This window comes from Vanacampus margaritifer, chromosome 11 (assembly GCF_051991255.1).
Source record: "Vanacampus margaritifer isolate UIUO_Vmar chromosome 11, RoL_Vmar_1.0, whole genome shotgun sequence".
NCBI classification, from domain to species: Eukaryota; Metazoa; Chordata; class Actinopteri; order Syngnathiformes; family Syngnathidae; genus Vanacampus; species Vanacampus margaritifer.
Window position 1 is genome coordinate 18,594,692 of NC_135442.1, and position 22,631 is coordinate 18,617,322.

The 22,631-nt window shown below is 38.7% G+C and overlaps 1 protein-coding gene across 2 annotated transcripts in view; it reads left to right on the forward strand.

Moving 5' to 3' along the window:
• The first annotated feature begins 674 nt into the window (after window positions 1–674).
• The window catches only part of kcnh3 (potassium voltage-gated channel, subfamily H (eag-related), member 3), a 122,591-nt gene continuing 100,634 nt past the window's right edge, over window positions 675–22,631 (forward strand). For both annotated transcript variants that reach the window (XM_077579540.1, XM_077579542.1), the window contains exon 1: window positions 675–1,119. In XM_077579540.1, coding sequence (XP_077435666.1) covers window positions 1,044–1,119 — 76 coding nt within the window. In that variant the 5' untranslated portion in view covers window positions 675–1,043. The remainder of the gene's footprint in view (window positions 1,120–22,631) is intronic.

Here is a 22,631-nt window from a genome sequence, read left to right on the forward strand (position 1 = left end):
TGTGCCTCCATTTATGTTTTCAACCACTAGATGTCAGTAGCTCACCGTGCATTTGATTGCCCTTGTTCTAGCTTTCATGCGTCCATGTGGACCTGAGAGGCAAGAAAGCGGCAGGTGTCTCGAGTCAGTTTACAATTACAACCCACGATTATTTAACCAAACGTCACTTTTTATTAGTGTTTTCTACTATTTTAAACACAATATTCAACAAAGACAGTGTCCGTGACAGTATACACGTGGAAACCTCAAGCGTGCTCGATGATTAGGCCTGTACGTAAAATACAAAGTGTTATTAAATCGTGTAGAGCCCAGTGTGTGGACATGATCGTTTTTTCCCCACACCACGCATGCACATCAGACTGTCCTAAATGCGCGTTCGCTTGTTCCAGAACAGCAATTGCGCGCTCAATTACGCACCTGCCTATCCCTTTTTTTCTTTTTCTTTTTTACACTCCGCAACCAAGATGAGCAAATTAAGTGTCAGCTGTTTGTTGTCTCCCACCTCCACTTTGAAAGAGGACCACATCATCAGGACCTTACAGGCGTCATGTGACTCGGCATCTGCTCTCTCCAGATAACCAACGGAGAAAGAAGAAGGGAGACTGAGAGGGGGAGAGAGAGAACGAGAGAGAGGGATGAGGAGGAGCTTGTCGCTATAAGATTCACTCACACACCATCAGCACCACAAAGTCACAGTAGTCCATCCATCCATATATTGTTTACTGCGTCTCTCTTTCTTTGCTTTTGCGCGTAAAAACACGCTCACCTTTTGCGCACCGCTCAGCTGGAAAGTGTGCATTAACTAACCCCTCACGCTTAACCTCAAGCTCGCTTTCTGTCTTGGGCTCGATTATGGTCACAGCCCCCGCGGTGTCAAGGTGGAGCCGCCACGCGTTTCTCGGATCGGTGCGCTCCTCCAGGGGCTGGGATGCGCACCGGGCACCTCCCGCTTCCTGCCGAGCTTTGGGTCTGAGCAGCGGGAGGAAGAGTCCAGCGGCGCCCCGGGGCGCCGAGTCAGAAGGACCCAGTCGACCCGGAGCAGGATGCCGGTGATGAGAGGGCTGCTGGCCCCTCAGAATACCTTCCTGGACACCATCGCCACGCGATTCGATGGCACCCGTGAGTCCTGATGTTAAATTTAAGTTGTTTAGTTGTATTTTCTTTCCTTTCTCCATACATAAACAAAGGCACAGTGCCTTAAAGATTCTGAATGCACACTGCCTGGTCCATTCATTCATGAGTGGTTGGCAGAATTATTGAAAGACTGCAGTGGTATTTTGACAATGAAGCATGCAATTCAATGTTCTGTTCTTAGGTTGTGATGTAAATAAAGCTGGTGTTTGCAGGGGCGTTTTACTTGCAGTTTTAGTGGGGATTTTATTTAGCCTTTGGCAAGAGTGGTTTGAGAACAGATGCAATGAGCATTCCCTGTGTGTTCAGGCCCATGCTGGGCAGGTGGGCGGGTGCGAGATGCTTATATTGCATTTGGGCTCTTTTCTTCTGTCCTTTCACACTGAATATTTGTGGCGTTTGTGCGAATGCTGCAAAGAGAATGGCCAGCTCGTCTTTTTTTCCCCATGTCTATTTGAATAAATACATCAAGGATCGAAAATAGACAACTTAGTTGGAACATTTGTATGCTCAAGTCTCAACTTTTTGGAAACAGTTTGTGGATGACCTTTTTTTCTGTTCCGCAATGCATAACGCAAGGCCCACATAGAGGCATGCTTGGATGAATTTGGAGTAGAAGAAGACCATCAAACAAATTTGGGATGGAGATCAGAGCTGTCTTAACCCCTAGGCATTATTGTGACCATTTTTTGGCTTTTTGTTGGTTCTGACCAAGCCGTTTTAAAATAAAATACTGCCCACGGGTTAAACCCAACAGAAAAAATCGACTGAATAAATACACTTTTTTCATATATTTTTTTTACTACAAGCAGGTGTAATGTTCCGATACTATTTAACTTATGAATATAGAGAACAGTGTCACATATGGTGTGCTTGCATGATTGCTAGACACTATTGTGAGTGGAGTTCCTCAGGGAAGTGTTTTAAATCCATTTTCCACAACGGTTATAAGCCCAGCCCTTGTCCTTGTAAGAAGAATGCCAAGAAGCTGTGCCGAATGTCCCAATACTTTTGTCCAGACATGGGCATGTTGTATGCCATGTTCATGAGAGAAAATATTTGAGGTCCCTTTTTGAAAAAGATTGAACTATTTCGCAAAGCAGACTTGACATTTTCCTCCATTGTCACTTCCTGTGGGAGGCCTTGTGTGTGTCAGTACTTTTGTCCTTCTTGCACAGTTGCATTTTATGACAGCAAGATACGTTTATCTTTGTGGAGACGCTCATCACTTCACAGTTAATTGTTGAACGATAAAGACTTCTTCATCTTGTTGTCTCCAATATAATGGTGTCGTCTGCATGGGAATAAAAAGACAACAGGGCACAAATGCATCCGCCCACTGCCTGCATCACACACACAGACACACACACACACACACGCACACACACACACACACACACACACACACACACACACACACACACTGTCAAGAACTAAACAGTAGTGGTAGAGGATGGTGGCGGTGGGGGGAAAGGGGGGGGGGCATGTCTTTGTGTCTCAAGCGCTGGCTGTGTAGCCCCCGTCACGTCAAGATGTGGCTCAGCTCTCTTATAGTGGCCCTCCCGCCAGCGTGCTAATAATTACACATCTCTAGCAGCACCGTGTACAGTCATTGTAATTAACTGCACAGATGTCAAGAATCCATTGTGGCCCATTCTTGGCTGTCAGACGGGGAGGGGGTGCGGGATATAGGAGGGCGGTGGTGTTGGTAGTGGTGATTGTTGGGGGCAGGGGGCTTGCTGCACTAGCCATGCTAAGGGGAGGAGGGGCTGTTCCGTTATGGTTATGTGGTTGTAAACGATGTGACATTACTTCCTGAAGAAGAGCCTGTTTGGTGGTAAGGTGAAATCCACGTGTGTGTTTGATTGAAGCTCTGCATCCAAATGAGAAACACTGGAGTGGGTATGTGGAATAGTAGTAGCAACCTTATTTGAAGGCCAGGGGGCAAAGTGGTGCCTCACCAGATCTGATCTTTTTTGTCAAACAACCATTCACGCGCACACGTAGAGACAATTTAGAGCAGGGGTGTTCAACTAATTTTTGTCATGGGCCAAATTGTAGTTACGGTTTCCTTTGGAGGGCCGTTATGACTGTGTGTTAGGAAGGTGGCGTAGTTGAGGACCCAAATCCAGCGAAGCAGAGGAGGAGGCAGAGGTTAAGTCCAAAAAAAGGGTTTCTTTTAATTAAACAAAAACAAGGAGGCAAACAAGGCCAAGTCCAAAGAAATAAAAACAACAAAGGTAAAAACAAAACAAAAAACAAGGCAAGGCAAGACATAGAGGATCAAAAGGCATGACAGAGCGACAGCAACAAACAGCAACAAACAATGGACTGACAAGGACAGAACATATATACACCAACACAAAAAATTGACATGATGACATACCTGGGCAAGACGCAAGTAGCTTGGGGCAGGCAAACACTGGTGGACCACATAAAGCTTGGCGAGACAAGGGAAGGACATAGGGACAACAAAACACAGATCACACAAACAAAGAACAAGAAAACCCCAAATTTTACAAAAACCCAACCCCACAGAACCAAAACATGACACTGTAAAACAATTTAAATGTTTAACCGCCTCCTCTCATTGTTACTTACACAGTGCACAACTAATTGGTATTAGATAACTAGTCAAGAATAATGGTTTGTTCGAAGGTGTTTGGTAGGGAAATGCTTGAAATATCTCACTACCATTATTTATTACATATGACAGTTTGAAATTTTGGCACAGATTTTAGCTAACATCATGGACATGCTGATGTGCTTTCAGAGGCCACATAAAATGATGTGGTGAGCCAGATCTGGCCCCCAGGCCTTGAGTTTGACACCTGTGATCTAGCATCTCCAATTAACCCAGGGATGGGCAACTGGCAGCCAGCATGCGGCCCTTGGTCACACTCGATGTTTAGATTAGGCCTCTCAAAAGTCCACAATGTAAAAAGTATACAAACAACCTAATTTTATTTAATTTTTTCCCCTGCGTTGCCAGTTTGTTTAAAATGCACAAGGAGTTAGGTAACTAGTGTCCACATCACACTCATATTTACACCTATGAACAATTTTGAGGCTTCAAAGTTAGGGGTTTTCTTACTCCTGCTAGTAAATCCAGAGGGCAGCCATACGTCTTTGTGGTTTAAAATAAACAACCCAACACCTTACAATTAGCCATGTTTCTTTTGTAAATGGAGCCACTACCTGCCAGATTAGCGGTTGTGTGTGTGATGTGACACGCGTTAAGCACTTGACTACATTATTGCACAAGCTTGACACAGAGGCTGCAGTTAGGCTTTAGGCCAGAGGTGGCAGTTGCGAGTAAAAAAAGTGACAAATTCCACAATGCAACTTTCAGGAAATACAGCAGCTGAACTTCTCCACAATAATATAAAAAAATACATCATATAAAATTATGACAAACTAAACAATATGACCTGAAAAAGGTTGCAAAGTAGTTTAGAATAGATAAAAATAGATATTTGAATAATTAGATTTTAAAATCGTGAAAAAAATGAGCAAAAGCTTCAGTAAAAGATAAATAAAAAACAAACTTACCAAACAAACTTTTTTGTGTGTGTTATTCTACTATCATTCAATACTACCCACCTACATTAAAACACAAAGCAAAACAAAATAAATCTTCTTCAGGCTCTGTTTCTTGACCGTTAAGTGCTCTTCAGGGCCACCTAGTGGTTTTTCGGGTGCTTGGCAGATCCTGACCTGATATATTCTTTTGTTTTCCTTGCTATCACATTGGTGAAAAGTGTGGAATTGATTTCAATTTGTCAAAATATAGGCTAATTTTCTACTTTATGTTCATATTTTTATGTAGAACTTTAGGAGACTCAGTGCATCACCAGTCATGAACCTCACAGCATAGTGGTGTTCATAATTGATCATTCAGGAGACAAATTGAGTGTTGACCAGGTTACCAAGCAACACAAAAAAATCTACAAAATCATGGCCTATTATATGACGCTGTTGTTTGTGATCAATGCTTCAACTCCAAATCCCATTAGCATGTGGAAATGTTCCTCACAGAGTCACAGGTGAAGAACATATTTTCGTTGTAATGTAGTAGGGACACATAGGGACACAGCCATTTGGCAGTCAGTGAGTGCATTTGGGCCAGGTGCGCACAAATATTTCAGCACGAATAAGCCGAGTGCTGAGTAGGAGTAATATACAGTAACTGACACAGTTTTCCTAATACGCCACTTGCTAGTACAATGTCACTGATTGTTATGTTTTAGCACAAAATGCAGTCGTGCAAATAAAAAACGTGTAAATGGGTAATGGCTCACTGCATGTACTTAGCATATTGACGCTATTAGTAGATTCACATGGATCCTCATGCCCATCTTTTTGGATGTGAGAACACGTGAGACTGACTTTTTTGGGGAAGTGAGAGCATGGAAAAGTTTTTCCCGGAAACGCCATGCACATGCCTTAATCAATGTTCATTTGCCTTCACTGCTGCTGCACTCCTTCCATGGGCAGCCGCGGCTGTGTGGGACTGCAACAGTCAATTGGTCCGATTAATTGAGTGGGCCTCGACTTGGTGCTTAATCAAGTTAGAGCCCGAGTGCTCTGCACATCATGCTGTCATGGACAGAGCCACAAGCTGCAGTTTCTACCTCATATACAAGACTTGACTGAAATACACGCAGAACACTTGTTTGTTTGCACTAATAATTTTGCATCTTTCATTAAAAATACTGTGAATTAATTGGCTTTACCAACTGATTGAGCTTATTTTCATAAAAATGTAGTAGGACTGTGTACATAAAGTATCAAAATGGATGGATGTACAGTTCTGTACAGTGGAACCGCTAAAGTTGAACACCTTTGACATCATAAAATTCAAAGGTCGTTGTCCCAGTGAACCACAATGAAGTCATTTATATGGAGTCAATATTTCCCCAGCATTCAATATGAACCGTTTTCACAGAATGTGAAAAAATAAATTGCTACTTCCTCCTTCACAATTGGACATTAGTGCACCATTTAAAACCTTTGAGCCTCCGGGTGGCGGAGTGGTGCCGTAGCTTGGTTTTGGTGCAGGCGGCGTGGGTTTGCTTCCCCGCTCGGAAGACCATATGTGTGTGTGTGTGTTTGTGTGAGTGAGTGAAAACTAAAAAAAACTTTGAACAACAGACTGACAGGTGATATCTAATGGTTTTAAGAGTGTGTTTAAAGTTTGAATATGATTTAGTGTTAAACTTTTTGTACGAGTTCCTACTAAATTTTCCTTTGGCAATTGAGCTAATGACATTTTGTGGTGTTTTACAATATGCTAAACAAAGCCATTAAACTTGAGCAAACGCCAGGACCCCTGTATGGGATAATGAGAGCCTAGCAAAGAATGAACTTTATTGTTTGCATCAACCATTCAAAGAATTATCTTAGTATCGTGAATCGTGACTTTCAGAAGTAAGGTTTACCTTTCACAGCAATTGTTTTTTTTTATGTGCTTTGTTTTTATTTCATTGTTGATGTTTCTGATAAGTGGTTCTGATGATGCAGACCAATCTTTGTGTAGCACTTTGAAAAATACCCTTAGAGCTTCTCTCACACTTATTTTATACTTATTGGTACAACCGTATGCCAAACACTGTGGTATTTTCACTGTAGAGAAAGAAAATAAGGTGAAAAGTACGCACAAGTCAATTTGTGTTCAACTTACTGGAGGTGTGGCAACACAAAATGGCCGCCACCGGCTTTACTTCTCGCTACAGCATGAGCAGCCCAGGTTATTTTTACGTGCTGTATCATCCTGCGAATCCACCACAGAGTCTGACCGTGGCCTTTTTTGAAGTTTTGAGCCAGGACAGCATGGTAGCGTTTTCATTTTATTTTCTTAACTCAAGAACTACACGTGTTCGGTCGGCTAGCATCGGGCTAGCGGGCGACTTGAATGACATATGCGCGCTTCTCTCGCGAAGCACAGATATATAGGAATTCTGGATTAAGATTGCGCATGGTGATGTGATGAGCGCAGGACTTCCATACTACATGTAAGTCTGTGGATGAGCGGCACTTGCCGGAACAGCTTTTGGGGATCAAAACATGAATTGTCAAGCGTACCAGAACGCTGATAGTTCGTTCTTTGCACATTGAGAAGTACCTGAACGCTCAAAGGAGATTTTTTTTAGAAGTGCAGGAGCTCCGTACCGGTGGGTTCTGGCTCACATAAAACACTGGTTTATACTGCCTGCGAGATGGGAGGAGCAAGATGGCCGCCCTGTCGCTTTAATGGCTTGCATGTACGAGCTATCGGCTATCCAGTCATACATTCAGATCAGTGGCCAGCAAACAGGTGCAGGGTTTGTCTGTGATATCACTTCCACGTATGAGAATTTCAATAACATCACCAAGCTTTTCTGTAAATTGTTAGCGTTTTAGAAAGCCCCCCCTAAAAAAAAATCATGGAAACTGAAATGGAAAAAACTGTTTCATGCTAATAGCTTCACAATTCAGTTCTACATAGTTTTTGGTCTTTAAACATGTTTTAAGCAGTTACTTTCAAATATGTAGATATATTTAGAAACAAATATATGAGTTCAATTTACGGGGTCTTTACGGGGTCTCCAGCTAATAAGAAAATGCCAAACAAACAGCCCTCGTCCCTGGCATCGCCTTCTATACTTGTGTGTGCTCGAGGCAGCAAGACTTCCATCGCCTTGTTTGTGTGTGCATATTTCCTCATGTACGTTAGACAGTGCAGGTTAGTCTTGAAGCAGCATCAAGTCTCAGGTGAATCTTTCCCCCGTGACCCGTGTGTGCTTAAAGCTTATGGCTCAAGCAGATGTAATGATAAGCCTGCTAATGGTAATGGTTAAGCTGTTTGGTAAATGACACTTGTTATGTCCAAAATCATAAAAGAGTTAGAATGGTCCGCAATATGGATGTTGTTCAACATAATACGATGACCTCTGCACTGCTAATTGGTACAGAACGTGACATTCAACTGATTAGAATTCATGGCAAGCCCACTTAAAATGGTGTCATTTAGGAAATGAAGATTAATCCTAAACCTGCTGGTGTCTGTCACGGGTGAATAATTCATTTCCCAACTGAGACCGTAACAGTGACCTCCACTTCATAATTTGCAACCAAATGACAGAGCAAATGGTGGCCATTAAACCTCCTGTATATTCTGTTATGTATCATTGCACTTACAAGCCATACTCAAATAAACAACCATCAAATTATTATTATTATTATTATTTTATTGTTTTTAAATATTTTTATTTTTATTTTTATTTTTATTTTTATTTTTATTTTTATTTTTATTTTTATTTTTATTTTTATTTTTATTTTTATTTTTATTTTTATTTTTTTATTCAATTCTGATTCCAAAATTGTAATAATTTTTTCTAGCATGTCAAGTTTTTTTTCTAAACATCTTACACTCCAGATAAGCAAAATCCCACTGATTAGCTGTAGCAAGACTGTAGTAAGAAGAGCTGATTATGAATGGACTCATCTACATCTACCTGGCAATTTGTTTTTGCAGCCACAATTGAGACAGTGCGGCGAAAGGTGTGTGCGGCTCCCAATAGCCCAAAAAGCTTGCATAGTAAGAATTAAAAGGATTAGTGCTGGCATTTCTTTTAACTTTGTAACCATGGACATGCAATTCTAAAGTTCTATTTTGTTTTATGCTGTGTTGTTAGTTTTCAAAGCTTGTAACTATTTCATCTTAGCGTTTTATTTACATACATACTGTACACATTTATGATTTTTTTTTAATTTTTTAAACGGGAATCCTATAGCTCAAAAACTCGACGTGAAAAAAAAACTAAGCTCAGTTTTGGATTTTGCACCCAAAGAAGAGTTAAAACAGCAGCCAGACATACAATGTAACTCAGCAAAAGTGTGTTTGTTCCTGAGTGTTATTTACTTCTGGTTAACAATTCTGCCATGACACATTTAAAAAACTAATAATTTAAAATAAGATGTGAGCCATAAGATGCGCCTGTCCAGAAAGGGATGATTTTTGCAAAATTATTTAATAAAATGAATATAATTTATTAATATTATTCTGTCGGGTAAGCAGACGTGATAACCACAAGTCCACCACGCCATGCCACTGCCTTTTTCCAAAATAATTTTGACATTTTTCAGCATGAACCACCTACCTGCGACTTTCCACACACTGACACACTCATTTGTGCTAAATGCACTTGCCAATTTCACACCGTGCTGACTGTGTCCTCGGTGCAGTTATTTGTGCCCTGTGATTGAAAAGGACAACAACACATTCATTAGCCAAGCTCTTAAGTGCTTCTATAATCAAGAAAATACTCCATGAAGCAATCTTGAGAGTGTCGTTATTATAATTTTAAATCCAACAATTTCCCTTTTACAGTTAGAGAGAGATAATGAAAATGATTACTATAATAATCACTACACTTTTCTTGGCAAATGAATTAAGAGGGAGCTAATTACCAAGAATCAGTGTAGATGCTACTCGCATTTGGTATAAGTTTCACACTAACGCACATACAGTAACTAGTACTCATTCTGTTTGCAGTCATGCTGATGTCAATCATCCATTATTGACAGTGACTGCCTGCAACAGCTCATCACTTTTGGGGCTGGGGCTGGGTGCCCAGTTAGGATTTTAAAACACATCGGGGATTTTGCTACCACAGTTAGCAATTTAGCATGCATTGTTTTATTCTGCTAGGATTTGTGTTTCTGTCCCTCCTTTCTGCACGGTCTGATGACACCGTCAATGACCAGATTTTTTCAATCACCCTTCATGCAGTCATTAGAACATATAAATGTCAATTTTTATAGAAAACACACAAAATTATTATTATTTTTTTAAATCAAAATATGTAATAATAGTGTAATTGGAGATTGGCTTAATAAAAAACAAAAATCTAAAAAATTATAATTTATTAATTAATCATGTCTTGAAACTACTGATGCAAAATAGAAAGCTCTACCTGGTTGCAACCAGCAGAAGCACTTTTGACTGACATTAATGTTGGAACAACAAAAACAATAAAAAGATCATGTAAACTATGGTAAGTTGTGCTAAATTCATGCTATTATCATCGTCCATTATTGTGCTGAACGCAACCCTGGCAGGATTTTTAAACAGAGATTGTGAAAGAGATTCTCCTATGCTATTAAAAATAATAAAACTAAGTAAACACTTAATCAATTAATTGAGAAATCCCCTCACACATGGACTCCAAATGCACTGCCATTCAGATACATGTCACAATTTTTTTTATAAAAATAAAATTTTTACTTAAGTAGCCTTGCAATTGGGAGTCAGCTAGGGAGCCTTTGTGGGTTATTAAAGTCTCACATTCAAACCCTGCCTAATGCTTCTTGAGTCAAGTACTGTATGTCTTCAATCGTTTTGTGAGAGCATTAGGACACTTTTTTCAAATTCTGCCAAATGTAATGGACTTGCATAAAGTCATTTGAGGTGAAAATGCACTCAGCCTCTCAGGTCAAGTGTTCATTGCAGACCAGTTATGACAGTGATACATTTTCTTTTCTAAAGGGAGAGGTGTAAGTAGGATGCTGATATAAGGTGTGAAGGAGTTAGTGTGAATTTATAGTCATCCAGTCCAACTTGAACAGTTCATTACAGAAAAGAACCACAGCTTTGCGTTACTGCAACATTAAATGGGACATACAAAGGTGATGGGGGGGGAGTAATGATAATAATAATAATAATAATAATAACAATAATAATAATATCTTATACAGGGTAGCCCACACCAAGTTTCACTGCATATGAAATGACCAGAGCTTTTTTCAACCAATTTACTACATAATCTGAAACCCTTTCATACAGAAACACCCACATCCCCAATGGATGTGACAGCCCTGCCATCATGTCAAAGCCACAAGGTAAGCAGATCTGCATTGAGTTTTGTTGGCTGCACAAATTAGCATTTGCTATAAGCGTTAGTTCGTTTGCTCACTTGCATTGGGTTGGCTCACCCTCTTGAATGGGCTAATTTCAGCAAAACATGAAATAGGCTGTGTAAAGTCTACTTAATTCTCGATCCTTGGTTTATTTTGACAAAAACATGTCACAGACATATTATAAAGGATTTTTGGGGCAAATTTAACTAAACTAATAACCGATTATAGATCCGATCACAAGATGGAGCAATATATTTATCTATAACTTGTTTGTTTACTTACTTGTGTACTGTTTACTAGGCATCAGCGTATATATTCTCATGCATTTTGTCTATGTTTAGCAGTCTTTCCAATTTCCCCAAGGACAAACAAGTAGTGTGATTAGAATAAAAAACATAACATGATTTTTATTATTGTAGCTGCTTTCAAAACATGCAGTAGAAAAAAAACTTAAGTTAAAACATTTTGAAAATTATTTTAAGGAAGAACAATTTGTGGATTCCCTGGTGTTGTATTGTAGTCTTATACTGACCTGGGACTTTTGCAAATACAGTAGTGCATATCTTTGAAGGCAGTGAGAGCATTATGAAGCGAGGTTGTCACATTGTAGTTGCATATATGTCTTCATTTTATTTCACGCTCTGAAATATGCGTGGGGAGAAAAAAAAATCAATCATCATGTTGGTGGCTAGTTTGCTTTCGTGATAGTTTTTTTTTTTTTTTTGCATAATCCAAAACCTAGAATATCCTGACGACTACACGTTCTTTGCCCAACGTGTAGTGGTGCTTCCAATTCAAAATACGTATACAGACAAATAAAACAGCACAGAGTGTGCTGTGACAGTGACGAGAGGGCCATTACATCTGCTGCAGTGGCGCGGGGCCTCATGCTTACCACTAAGATTGATTCTCAAACTTATATAATAATACTTTTGACACTTCAGTCATTTGAGACACTGTGTAAAATATCATATCAGAAAGGAAAGCGACAAATGGCGATTAGAAGACAGACGCAAGGATCACAATTCATTTGTGGCGGGTCATCTTATTTCATGGACCCGGTCGGTGACATCATTAATCAGATCGGTGAATTAAGACATTACTGCCGGCTATAAAATGTGCATAAAATGCATAATTGATCTGATATAGCCGATCTGACTGGTGCAAAGTTTAATAAAGAGACTTGGCAATTGTTTTAAAATGTGAAAATGCACAATATAATGTATTTGGCCAACAATATATAAATAGAACCTAGCTGTCCGTGTGTGTTGACAGGCTCTCCAAGCAGGAAGAAGAGCTTGCTGGAATGGCAGAAAATAAAGGAAATGAAGTCAAAGCAACCGTGGATATTTTTTGTCACTAATGCTAATACACTCTGATACACAGCAGAGATGATTCTATTAAGCATTGGACTTGATGCTTAGCTTACAACTTAATAGAGCAGCCAGTAAATTTGACTTTACATTAGTAAAGTCTGCTATTCGCATTTGTCTAATCATGTTGTGCTGGTCAACACAATTACTGGCATGTAAACAAATTGTACAGCAAAGTGCAATTGGAACCCATGAATTTATGTCTCATTTCCTGGCAATGAGGATGTTTAGATGTTTTGAAGATGAAGCCTATAAACATTTTAATTGATACACAAGAAATTGATACTTCTCAGGGGCAAACACGGACCGTCACGGCTCACCTGTTTTCTGGGTGTGGTCGTGCGCAAGCTCAACCCATAGGCACTGTGATGTAATTTTCAGGCAACAGCAAGTGGCAAAATGGCGGACCCCTGAGATGGATAAAATAGATGGCTTTGCTGCTTATTTCACATTACACAAACGTAATATTAATAAGAAGGCCGTGTTTAGACTCGCATAGAACATATTATTGTAAAGACATTTCTTGACTTGTTGAGTCTCCCTTTAAGTTTGTTAGTTTGGAAAAAAACGGGATTTGTTTACCTAAACACATACAGACTCTTTTACAGTTTGCACAATACATTGTGTTATTCATCTCTTGCTGTCAATATATTATTCTTGTTTGAATGTGTGTGCATTATTTATGTTTAAAGACTTAAGACTTAAGACTAAATACTTTTTTTAAAAAAAGTGCCATAAATGCTGTTAAAAAAAACATGCCTAGGGAGGATATTTATGTATCACGGATTTCCCTTATTGTGGTGTTTGTCTGGAATGTAACCTCCGCGATGGGGATTAGTAAATCATGGCATAAATATCTTCAGTATGCACTGCAGTGATAATGTCTGTGCAAACAGGATTTACGTGATTTATGTTATAATGCAGGATGTATTGCAGCCTGAATTGGCCAGATGGAGTATTTGATGCCCCCCAAGGGTGTTGTTGAGCTTTACAACATGGCCATACTGTATAGTACACATATGGATGTAAAGCCTACTTTTACATACTGTAGCCATAGGCTTAAAATATGAAAATAGAGGCATGACACGTGACATCCCTGTGCAACAAATAAAATAAATAAATAAATAAAATGAAAAATGCAAAGTGAAATTTCATGAAGTGCTCAAAATTATATGTTCTCATCATACTGCATGAGATCAGCACAACGGTATCATAAAATGCAGCTTTAAAAAAGTTTATATTGTTTATGTTTGATGGAGAGAACACTAAGTTATTTTACATAAACTGAAACCAAGAACAACAAAGCTCAGACTCATACCCAAAATCTCCATTCCCTAATCATGGATGCATTCAGAAATATTCTCCATTCGCTCACTGCTTCACTCCGAACATTACTCAGGTCCAAATCCACATAGAATACACTGCGTCGGCTGATTGCGCCATAAATTGCTCTTCATTTGCATCCACAGTTTGCTCCCTCTTAATGTCCTATTTAATAAGCATCCATCCATCCATCCATTTTCTTGACCGCTTTTCCTCACTAGGGTCACGGGGGTGCTGGAGCCTATCCCAGCTGGCTTCGGGCAGTAGGCGGGGTACACCCTGAACTGGTTGCCAGCCAATCGCAGGGCACACAGAGACGAACAACCATACTCACAATCACACCTATGGACAATTTGGAGTGTTCAATTAACCTGCCATGCATGTCTTTGGAATGTGGGAGGAAACCGGAGTACCCGGTGAAAACCCACGCAAGCACGGGGAGAACATGTTTAATAAGCATATTGCTCTATTTATATACCGACACAAACACATCCACAAAGTTTCGTAGTTGAGTGCAATTTGCACCTGATTTACCACACATGACAATGCTGGATTTCGGCCAAGAACACAATGGCAGAATAATAGCAGTTGAGAGAAAGATGAAATGATCAGAAAGCGAACTTGGACCAAGCAGTTGTCAATGTGGGACTGTCAGAAAGAGAAAACTATTTATCGAAAAGCATTTTGCTCATTAAGTGCCATTAAGCTGTAGTGACCGGAGACAAATGCGACGTAATTCATTCATTCATTCTTTTAATGCCCCATAAAATACAAATTATTGGTGAGATCATTTAAAAATATATATTATCAGAGGTTGATGTAGGTATAAATTCTGTAGAGTAAATGTCACTCTAAACAGTATATTTGGTCCCAGAGTAAAATTTACACTTGGAAGAGAGTAAAATATTCAGAGTAAATTTGATTCTAAGTATTTTTAGTGTGTACGAGAGAATTTGTCCATCCCATGAAAAAAAAAAAAAACAATTCCAAAAAAAGTTACACAGTGGTTGAGGAACAAATTCACAACCTTTAATTTGGGAGCCTGCCACCCTACCACCTGAGCTATGCCACTCCTTTCCAAATTAGACCAAAAATGATGTTTTTGGTCTTTTGGATGTGGATGACCAAAAACATTGCGTTTTGGTCTCAGATTTACGAAGATTCCAGCTGAAATGAGTGATATACTAACACACAGTAGGAGCTGCATTGCTCAGGAAGTAGATTGACTCCCAACATGAAGTTGTAGGTTTGTTCCTCAACCCTTGAGTGACTTTTTTTTAAACTCTCTTCCAAGTGAAAATTTTACTTTAGAGTGGGACCAAATCGACTTTCTGTTTAGAGTAAAATTTAACCGGCAGAATTTTGTAGAGATGTGCATGTAGATCTTCTTATTAACATAACGGAGTGTTGACGAATCACGTGCAAACGATGATGCCCGGCATGATTGGCGATCACTAGGTAGGGGGTGGGACCCATTATATTTAGCAGCAAAGAGTGCCGGAGCACAGTCAGTGCATCAGTTTTGGGTGTCAGTCCAAGCTCGTATTTTAATTTAAACAACTTTCACCTGAGTAAGAGTTGCAGGACCAGTCAAACTACAAAATTTAAAACAGTGCAACTTTCAATAAAAGAAAATATAGTAAATGCATGAGGAAAAATATCACAAGATTTTTTTTTTTAACCTTGCCAGAATTAAGTTACTTTGAGGGGAAAATTAACAGATTAAAGTTGTACCTTTATGGATGCCAAAATTCCATTGGTCAACACACATTCAACAGTTTAGGGTATTTTGATGTCGCTGACTCCGAAAATGACAATGGGTTTTGCCTCTAGTTTGTGAAATCTTCCATATTTTGTTTACAAAAAAAGTGCTAAAAATACAACAATTTTGACATTGATATTCTTTTTATGCTACAACTTTGATTAGGCTTATTCTGTGTTTTCTTATCAAACATGTCCATATATCATTCCTTAGTTTTTGATGTGATATCGTGAAAGACGGCAATCAATGTGGCAGAGAGCTTTTTCATGCAAATCATGCTTCATGTGAAAATCAAGAAGTAGAAGAAAGAAAATTAGGAAATATTAGCAGTAAACAGACTTTTGTAATGCAAAAACAGGTGACATCAAAGTATAAACGCTGCTTTTAGTAACGATCAAATTCCATTTCGTAAACTGTCAGCGCACAGTAGCTCTTTTACCGCCAAAAACGTTAAATAACGTATACTAAAAACCCAATGAATGCCACCAAACGTTTAATGACGTTAAACTATGTTTATTTTTTTCTCAATGGGCAGGAGCTGGTTTGTGAATGGGGTGGGAAAATCTAATAACACCCACTAACTATGGCCAGAAGATGGCAGCATTGTTTCTATTTTCAATGGGCTCCCGGGTATCAAATCACATGAAAACATGGCAGATCTTAGGAAATAGAATGTTTTCAACGATGACGTGAATGATCAAAGCTTTTGTCACATTAAATCTAATTCACAGCGCGTCACTAAACAAAAAATATTAATGTCAGTCACTGTTGTACAGAAAATTTATCGTTTCACAAAAAGCTTGTTTTCTCCTTGTTTTCTATTTTCGTTTGATGTCACTCAAATTACCTATTTTCAAATGGTGATTACTAAAGAACGTAAAAAGGTAGAAACATACTTTTTAAAATAAAATAATGGAATACAATCTTTCATATGTATCCATCATAGTCATAGCACACAGTATTCTGTTTGCCCTAAAAGATGAGTGAAAATGCTTGAAATTGGCTGGCACTATCGGGGTTATTTTCTGGATAATGTTTGATAGTAAGAGTTAATCAATCATATAATTAAAAAAATAAGAAGATATATATATATTTTTTTTAACCATGCGGATACTTTAGTTTACTACCTGTGTTTTTTCACTTTTTTAAAAAAGTGTAAAATATAAATGACCAGAATTTTTTACTAAACTTTGGGCAGAAGTCATTAAAATATCTTTGGCACTCTTCTTTTTTTGAGCCAGTGTTATTTTATTCTCATAATTTATAAAGAGAAAAGTTGGATGGAAAAAATCTTGACTTTGATGCAGTCTTTATTCTTGTAGTACTTTTTTCCCTTTCAGTGTGGACGTAATACACCTTGGTATGCTTCACCTTGAGGACTCAGCTCATAAAAATATATTCTCCCGTGTCTATAAATATTAATGGCGTAGAATTGAAAAATCTCAATTTTACCACACTCCTTCTGTCCTTCTCGTTTATGTGACTGTGAAGAGAGTTGAAGGTTGCTTGCCAGGCGCTTGGAGTCACTTCCCTCAAACAGACTGCCAGTTGAACTAAGTCAGAGCCAAGTGACCCAAACGGGAAGTGGCAGCCAGACCCAAGGGATGAGCACCATTTGAAGACGGTCGAAACACCGCAGTGTGGCGACTTGCCCGAGAGTTCGTTTGATGATATTCAATGAAGGGGGTGTACATCTTTGCATGTACATGTATTTGTTTTGGGAATAGCAGATAAGCCTTTTATGATGTCATTAACTGTAGCATGACTCTCCACTTTCTAATCTCTTCCTGCTTTTGTTTAATTGCTGCAAATATTGACTTATTCAGCATGGTGACCGAGCAATGTTAAAACACTGCGTGCACCTGTTAATGTATACCACACAAACTGTAAGCTTTACGCGGCCTTACAGCGCAAATTTAAACCTGTTGTTTATGTGCTTTGCGGGTTATGGAAAAAGTTCAAGCTACTGCAAGACCGACAAAAGGCTTTTGTTGTCATGTATTATGCACTGCTGCTCTATGTTGATTTAATGTTGGCTTGGCTTACGTATGCAATTGGACAATAAGCTTTGCTTCTGTAAGGGCTCATGACAGTATCTTTCAAAGTATTAGGCACTGGTGTCAAAGTCATTTTTGTGATGGGCTGCATAATAGTTATGGTTTCTCTCAGAGGGCTGTTATGACTGTGAAACTCATAAATGTGTGTAATCACCTCATCATATTGTTACAAAAACACAATTGGCACTCAAATCAGAAGTCTCGGAAAATAGTGCTAAGTTGGTGAGGGTGGGGGGACTTGGTGAAACTGTGATTTAATCTTAAAAAAAAAAACGTCTTGGACTTAAGTTCAATTTACTGAAGTTGATTTGTAATCATTTAGCTTTAGACCTCCCAAGAAAAATAAAAACGTTCAGATGGTTATTTTATTTAAATCCCATGTGCACAATGATTTGGAGTGTACAGGTACATGAGTTTGAACAAAAAACAAAACAAGAACATCAAGTCAAAATACACAAAAGCTGAACAGAAATGGCTCATTTTCTTGACATTTCACTTCCTGTGGTTGTCCCAATACTTTTGTCCTTATGGAATACACCTGGGAATGCTGGCTTTCACAATTAAACCCTGAGCACAACACATTTTTTTCAAGCTTATTCTTATTCCCCTTGGAGAAAAAAACTGACTGACTAGATCTGCAGCTCTCCAATTTCAAATTAATTGGCTGCATGTGTGAATCCAACCTGGTGTGGGCCCATAATGTGTGTGCGCATGTGTGTATATCTCTTTCATGCTATACAACTGTGACTTCAAGCTTCCGCCACGTGTTAGCGCCACATCTCATCTCTTTTTATAGCCTATCAGAGTCATACGATTATGTAATTAATTATGGCAATTATGTGTCAGATTGATGATGTGTACATATACTGTACATGCTCCTAATTTATTTAGATGCTGGCATTTGAAGAACACTGTTTGCATCTGACAAAGAATAAGAATGAAAAATGCCCTATTTGTGAAAAATGATTAACCTTTTTGACCCTAAAAAGAAGAAAGAAAAAGGTCTGTTGCATCAGTCACAGCTGCTGGCGTAGGCAGCTGTGTTCTGTCCCTGCAATGTGAGAACACTAAGTTACATACGTGCAATATGAGAAAATCAAAATGAAACAGGTGGCAGTGTATGAAGGCGATTGATATTGTGTCTGCAGCAGGGGAAGTGCTAAATGTAGCAGTGGAACCTTGCCACTAGAAGATGGAACTTTTTTAACCAAAAGTTGCACAAAACATCAGCTATCAAACGGTTGTCATGCAAGTGTCCAAAGGTGTGAATGTGAGTATAAAAGGTTGTTTGTGGCTTGCATTTGTCTGGCAACCAATTCAGGGCATACCCTGCACAAATGTCGCTGGGATAAGCTCTAACTAACCCATGATCCAAGTGAAGAAATCAAACAAACAAAAACAAAAAACGGCTGGATGTCTGTGTTTTCCTTTGTCTTGGACTTTTCTGTGTGTATGTGTCTTGTGTTTTGGCAATACAGAACAAAAAAGGAGCTGCCTGAACAACAGGTGTTAATCAAATACACTAGGAAGTTACTTGAAGTAAGCTGTTTTATTGCTCTTATGCTATACTGTTATGTTATGCTATGAAAAGTGGTTAATTTTATTCGGGTTTTTTTTTGTCAAATATGTGCAACGATAAACAATTTGGGAGAACTTTCGAGTAGAGTTGTCTTTTGTAAGTTTAAAGGAGAATTAATGGTGCTTACTAGTGTTGTTCCGATACCGTTTTTTGTTAACCTTGCTTTGCAAGCTGAATTCTCACAGTATTTATGAGTTCCCAAACTCCCGAGAAGACAACTTGTACCGAGCCTGTTGATTTCCACCAATCACAGAGCGACATTGTGTTTGGGGGCGGGTCGCGGGATGTGCAGCTGTGACAAATACCAGGAAGCGGCGACACAAATGGGAAACAAATTAACCTAATATGGACGAATAAATGCTGAAATTAAGTCTATTCTCGCAGAATTACTCATCATTTCCTGGTTGAATGTTGAACAGCGATGCTTTGTGCATTTTTATTTAGTAAAGATGCTTGTCCTTTTTTCTTTTTCCTCCTTCGACGAGACCGGAGACGACATTTTCATATTCATCATCATTTCATTTCAAGGATGCCGCATCATCCAATCAGCTCAAAGTATTAAACAGAATGTCCCGCCTTTCCGGAGCAAATCACTGTGGAGCAGTCCCAGGATAATATTGTGGAGAACTCCCTTGAGTGAATCACAATATCAATCTGGCTATTGCCAGGTTAGTTTTCCGAGACCCAGTTTTGCAGTATCGTCCTATTCCGATACCGTACCGATACCTAATTCTTTTTCTCAACATGAAAAAGCTGTCTTGCAATTGGTTCAGAGCATTCAAGGGCCGATATCTTGGTTCGGCATGCAGTGAACATGTCACACATCAGTGAATGTCATGCACGAGCAAGACACAAGATGCTGCATCCAAAGTCCTATATTAGCGTTGGAAATAATGGTATCGACATGTTACATGTTAGTACCTACTTGCCGATGCCATTACCACTGTTTTAATGCAGTATAGGGGCCTCTCCCGATACCAGTATCGGAACAACACTAGTGTTTACAGCTTCTTCTTCTTTTTTTTTAAAGTTCTTTATCAATTATTGTGTCCTTTGGTGACACTTATTCTAAAACACGTTGGCGCCTCAACAAGGGGTGCTAATAGAAGAAGAATACATACACGAAGTTAGATGTGATTGACAGACAAAAAAAATGCTAAATTCACTAATACCTTAAAAATACATTAACAATGTAGGCCTATTTGTACTTTGTCACTTCCTATCACTGCATTTCTCCCTAGCGGATAAATAGTGCTGAAATAGACAGCATCTCTCTCTCTCTCTCTCTCTCTCTCTCTCTCTCTCTCTCTCTCTCTCTCTCTCTCTCTCTCTCTCTCTCTCTCTCCTTGATGCTTTCCACACCTCTGTGGTGCTGAAAGACGCGCAGCAACAATGTTGACTTTTCAGCTGGTTTGTTACTCTTGTGTGCTTATTAATAGAAATCATGAACAAAGAGCACATGATCGCACACTCTTCTCGGGCTGTGTGTACCAACACTTTTTTTTGTGCTGGCTCAGTTATGCCACTTTACAACTTTGCGAGATTAAGATACCTTTTGTGTGGTTTGGGCTTGAAATACTCTTTTTATTTGAAAGACGATGAGATCTGTCAATTGGTAGTACATTTGTGGAAACCAGGAACAAAGTCTTATCCCTGTTTGTCAATGTAAAGATTACATGGATGGACAATAGAGGGCGCTAAGGCGTCTCCCCACCACTTGTTGTTGTCATCACATTATTCTGAATAATACAAACATTAAAATAAAAAAAGGAATAATCAAATAAAACCTTTCTGAAATATATGTACTGTGTATCTATTTTTAGATGAGCAGAAGAAATATACTGCTGAGTTTCCCATCTTTGGCATGCTAATTTTTAATCTTTGGGCCTCCTCGGAAAGTCAAATCTCAAAAGATTTTCCCAACTTTCCTTAATCTTTGTGGGAAAGGGAAATAAAAAGTTCCATCATTTTCAACATAGGAAAATACAGCGCTGAATTTGATTTGACTCCATCTTTCCCAAGTATTGCTGATGTAAGTCTCCAGCATGAAACTTAACAGGCTAAAATTATTAATTCACTGTCCCCAGTATTTTTTCTTTAAGAGGTGATGGCACTATCGTCATGTCTCATAACTCTCCACAACAAAACTGTTTACGCAGCAATCAGCAACACATCACTTGTCGTATTCCGTAAATTGTGAGCTCCAAAATGAACTATTTTGATGTTGTCTAATATTAAAATTGTTACTCTTACTGTTAATTTGACCGCAAAAGACTGCTAAAATGTATTTCTCTGTGTGGAAGTTGCTTCATATGAAACACAACAAAAAAATAAATAAATGAGGATGTTCTTAACAAGCAATGTTTAAACTGACAGCTGGAGATGTTGTGGGTGTGTAGTACCCATATTTCTTTGCTGCAGGGTTTGCATGCTTATTTTATGCACTGTGGGAGCCTTGGAAATGTGCCAGCAAGGGTACATTTTTAGGACGAAATAATAATAAGAATAACAACTAGTTTAAATTCTGAAGTAGTAATGGTTGGGCCAGACATTACTAGTCTTTACAGAGCAGATAGATCACCGATACTAATGAATGCAAGGAGCTGACAGATAAAGAGGAGACGAAGGGAACATGGAATATTCATCAGGCCCTAATGGAGGAGGAGGAGAAGACAGTAGACAGTGGGTAGGTTTCTTGACTGTTTTCATTTGCATTCATTAATATTGTCACCAAGCAGGGTCCGCTGGTACATTAAGCTGTTTAGTCCTTTTTCTTACACGTCTTACCTGCCAGACGAGTGGCAATAGCTCTTCGGAATGAATGTAAAGCACAGTCAGAAGCAGTGTTGCCAAAGTTCATTTTCTACACAAATTATTTCCATGTTCTTCTAACAATATTTAAAACAAACTTCAGTTCATAATTGATCGTTCAAAACTTAGAACTAAGTTCAACGTTCCAAAAATTTGCTAATTCTGTTTTTTCCCCTAAATATGTTGCTGTGAATTAACTGTAAATCTAACTTTAATGTGCATGCACAAGTACATTCTGAGGTAGGAAAACAGTTGTCACACATTCTAACTATTAAAACCTGTGAAATAAGTGGAAAAAGAAGTAGAAATGAACTTTGATCAAAAACAGTTCTAGAGTCAAACTGTCACCATCTTAAAACCGAAATGTTTTAACTTTGGACATTCTGTCATACAAGAGTGAAAAACTGCCGCAGGAAGACTCAGATTTAAATGGCGAAGGTTTAATTTGAAGGTCATTCGCATCTCAAATGTGTCCCATTTTTCAAAAACATTTAAGAGTAAAAATAATTCATTCACTGTTTTTTATTTTATTTAATTTTGTTAAAGTCTCTTCTTATGTTGTACTTCTCCCATTGAGACTGCTACTGTTCCCGAAACACACGCACACACCTAAAGCCAAAAACAAAGCAAAACAAGCATGAACAATTACTTCTTTAAAGTTCATGAACTTGAGAATTGTGAAATTTGTCTCATGT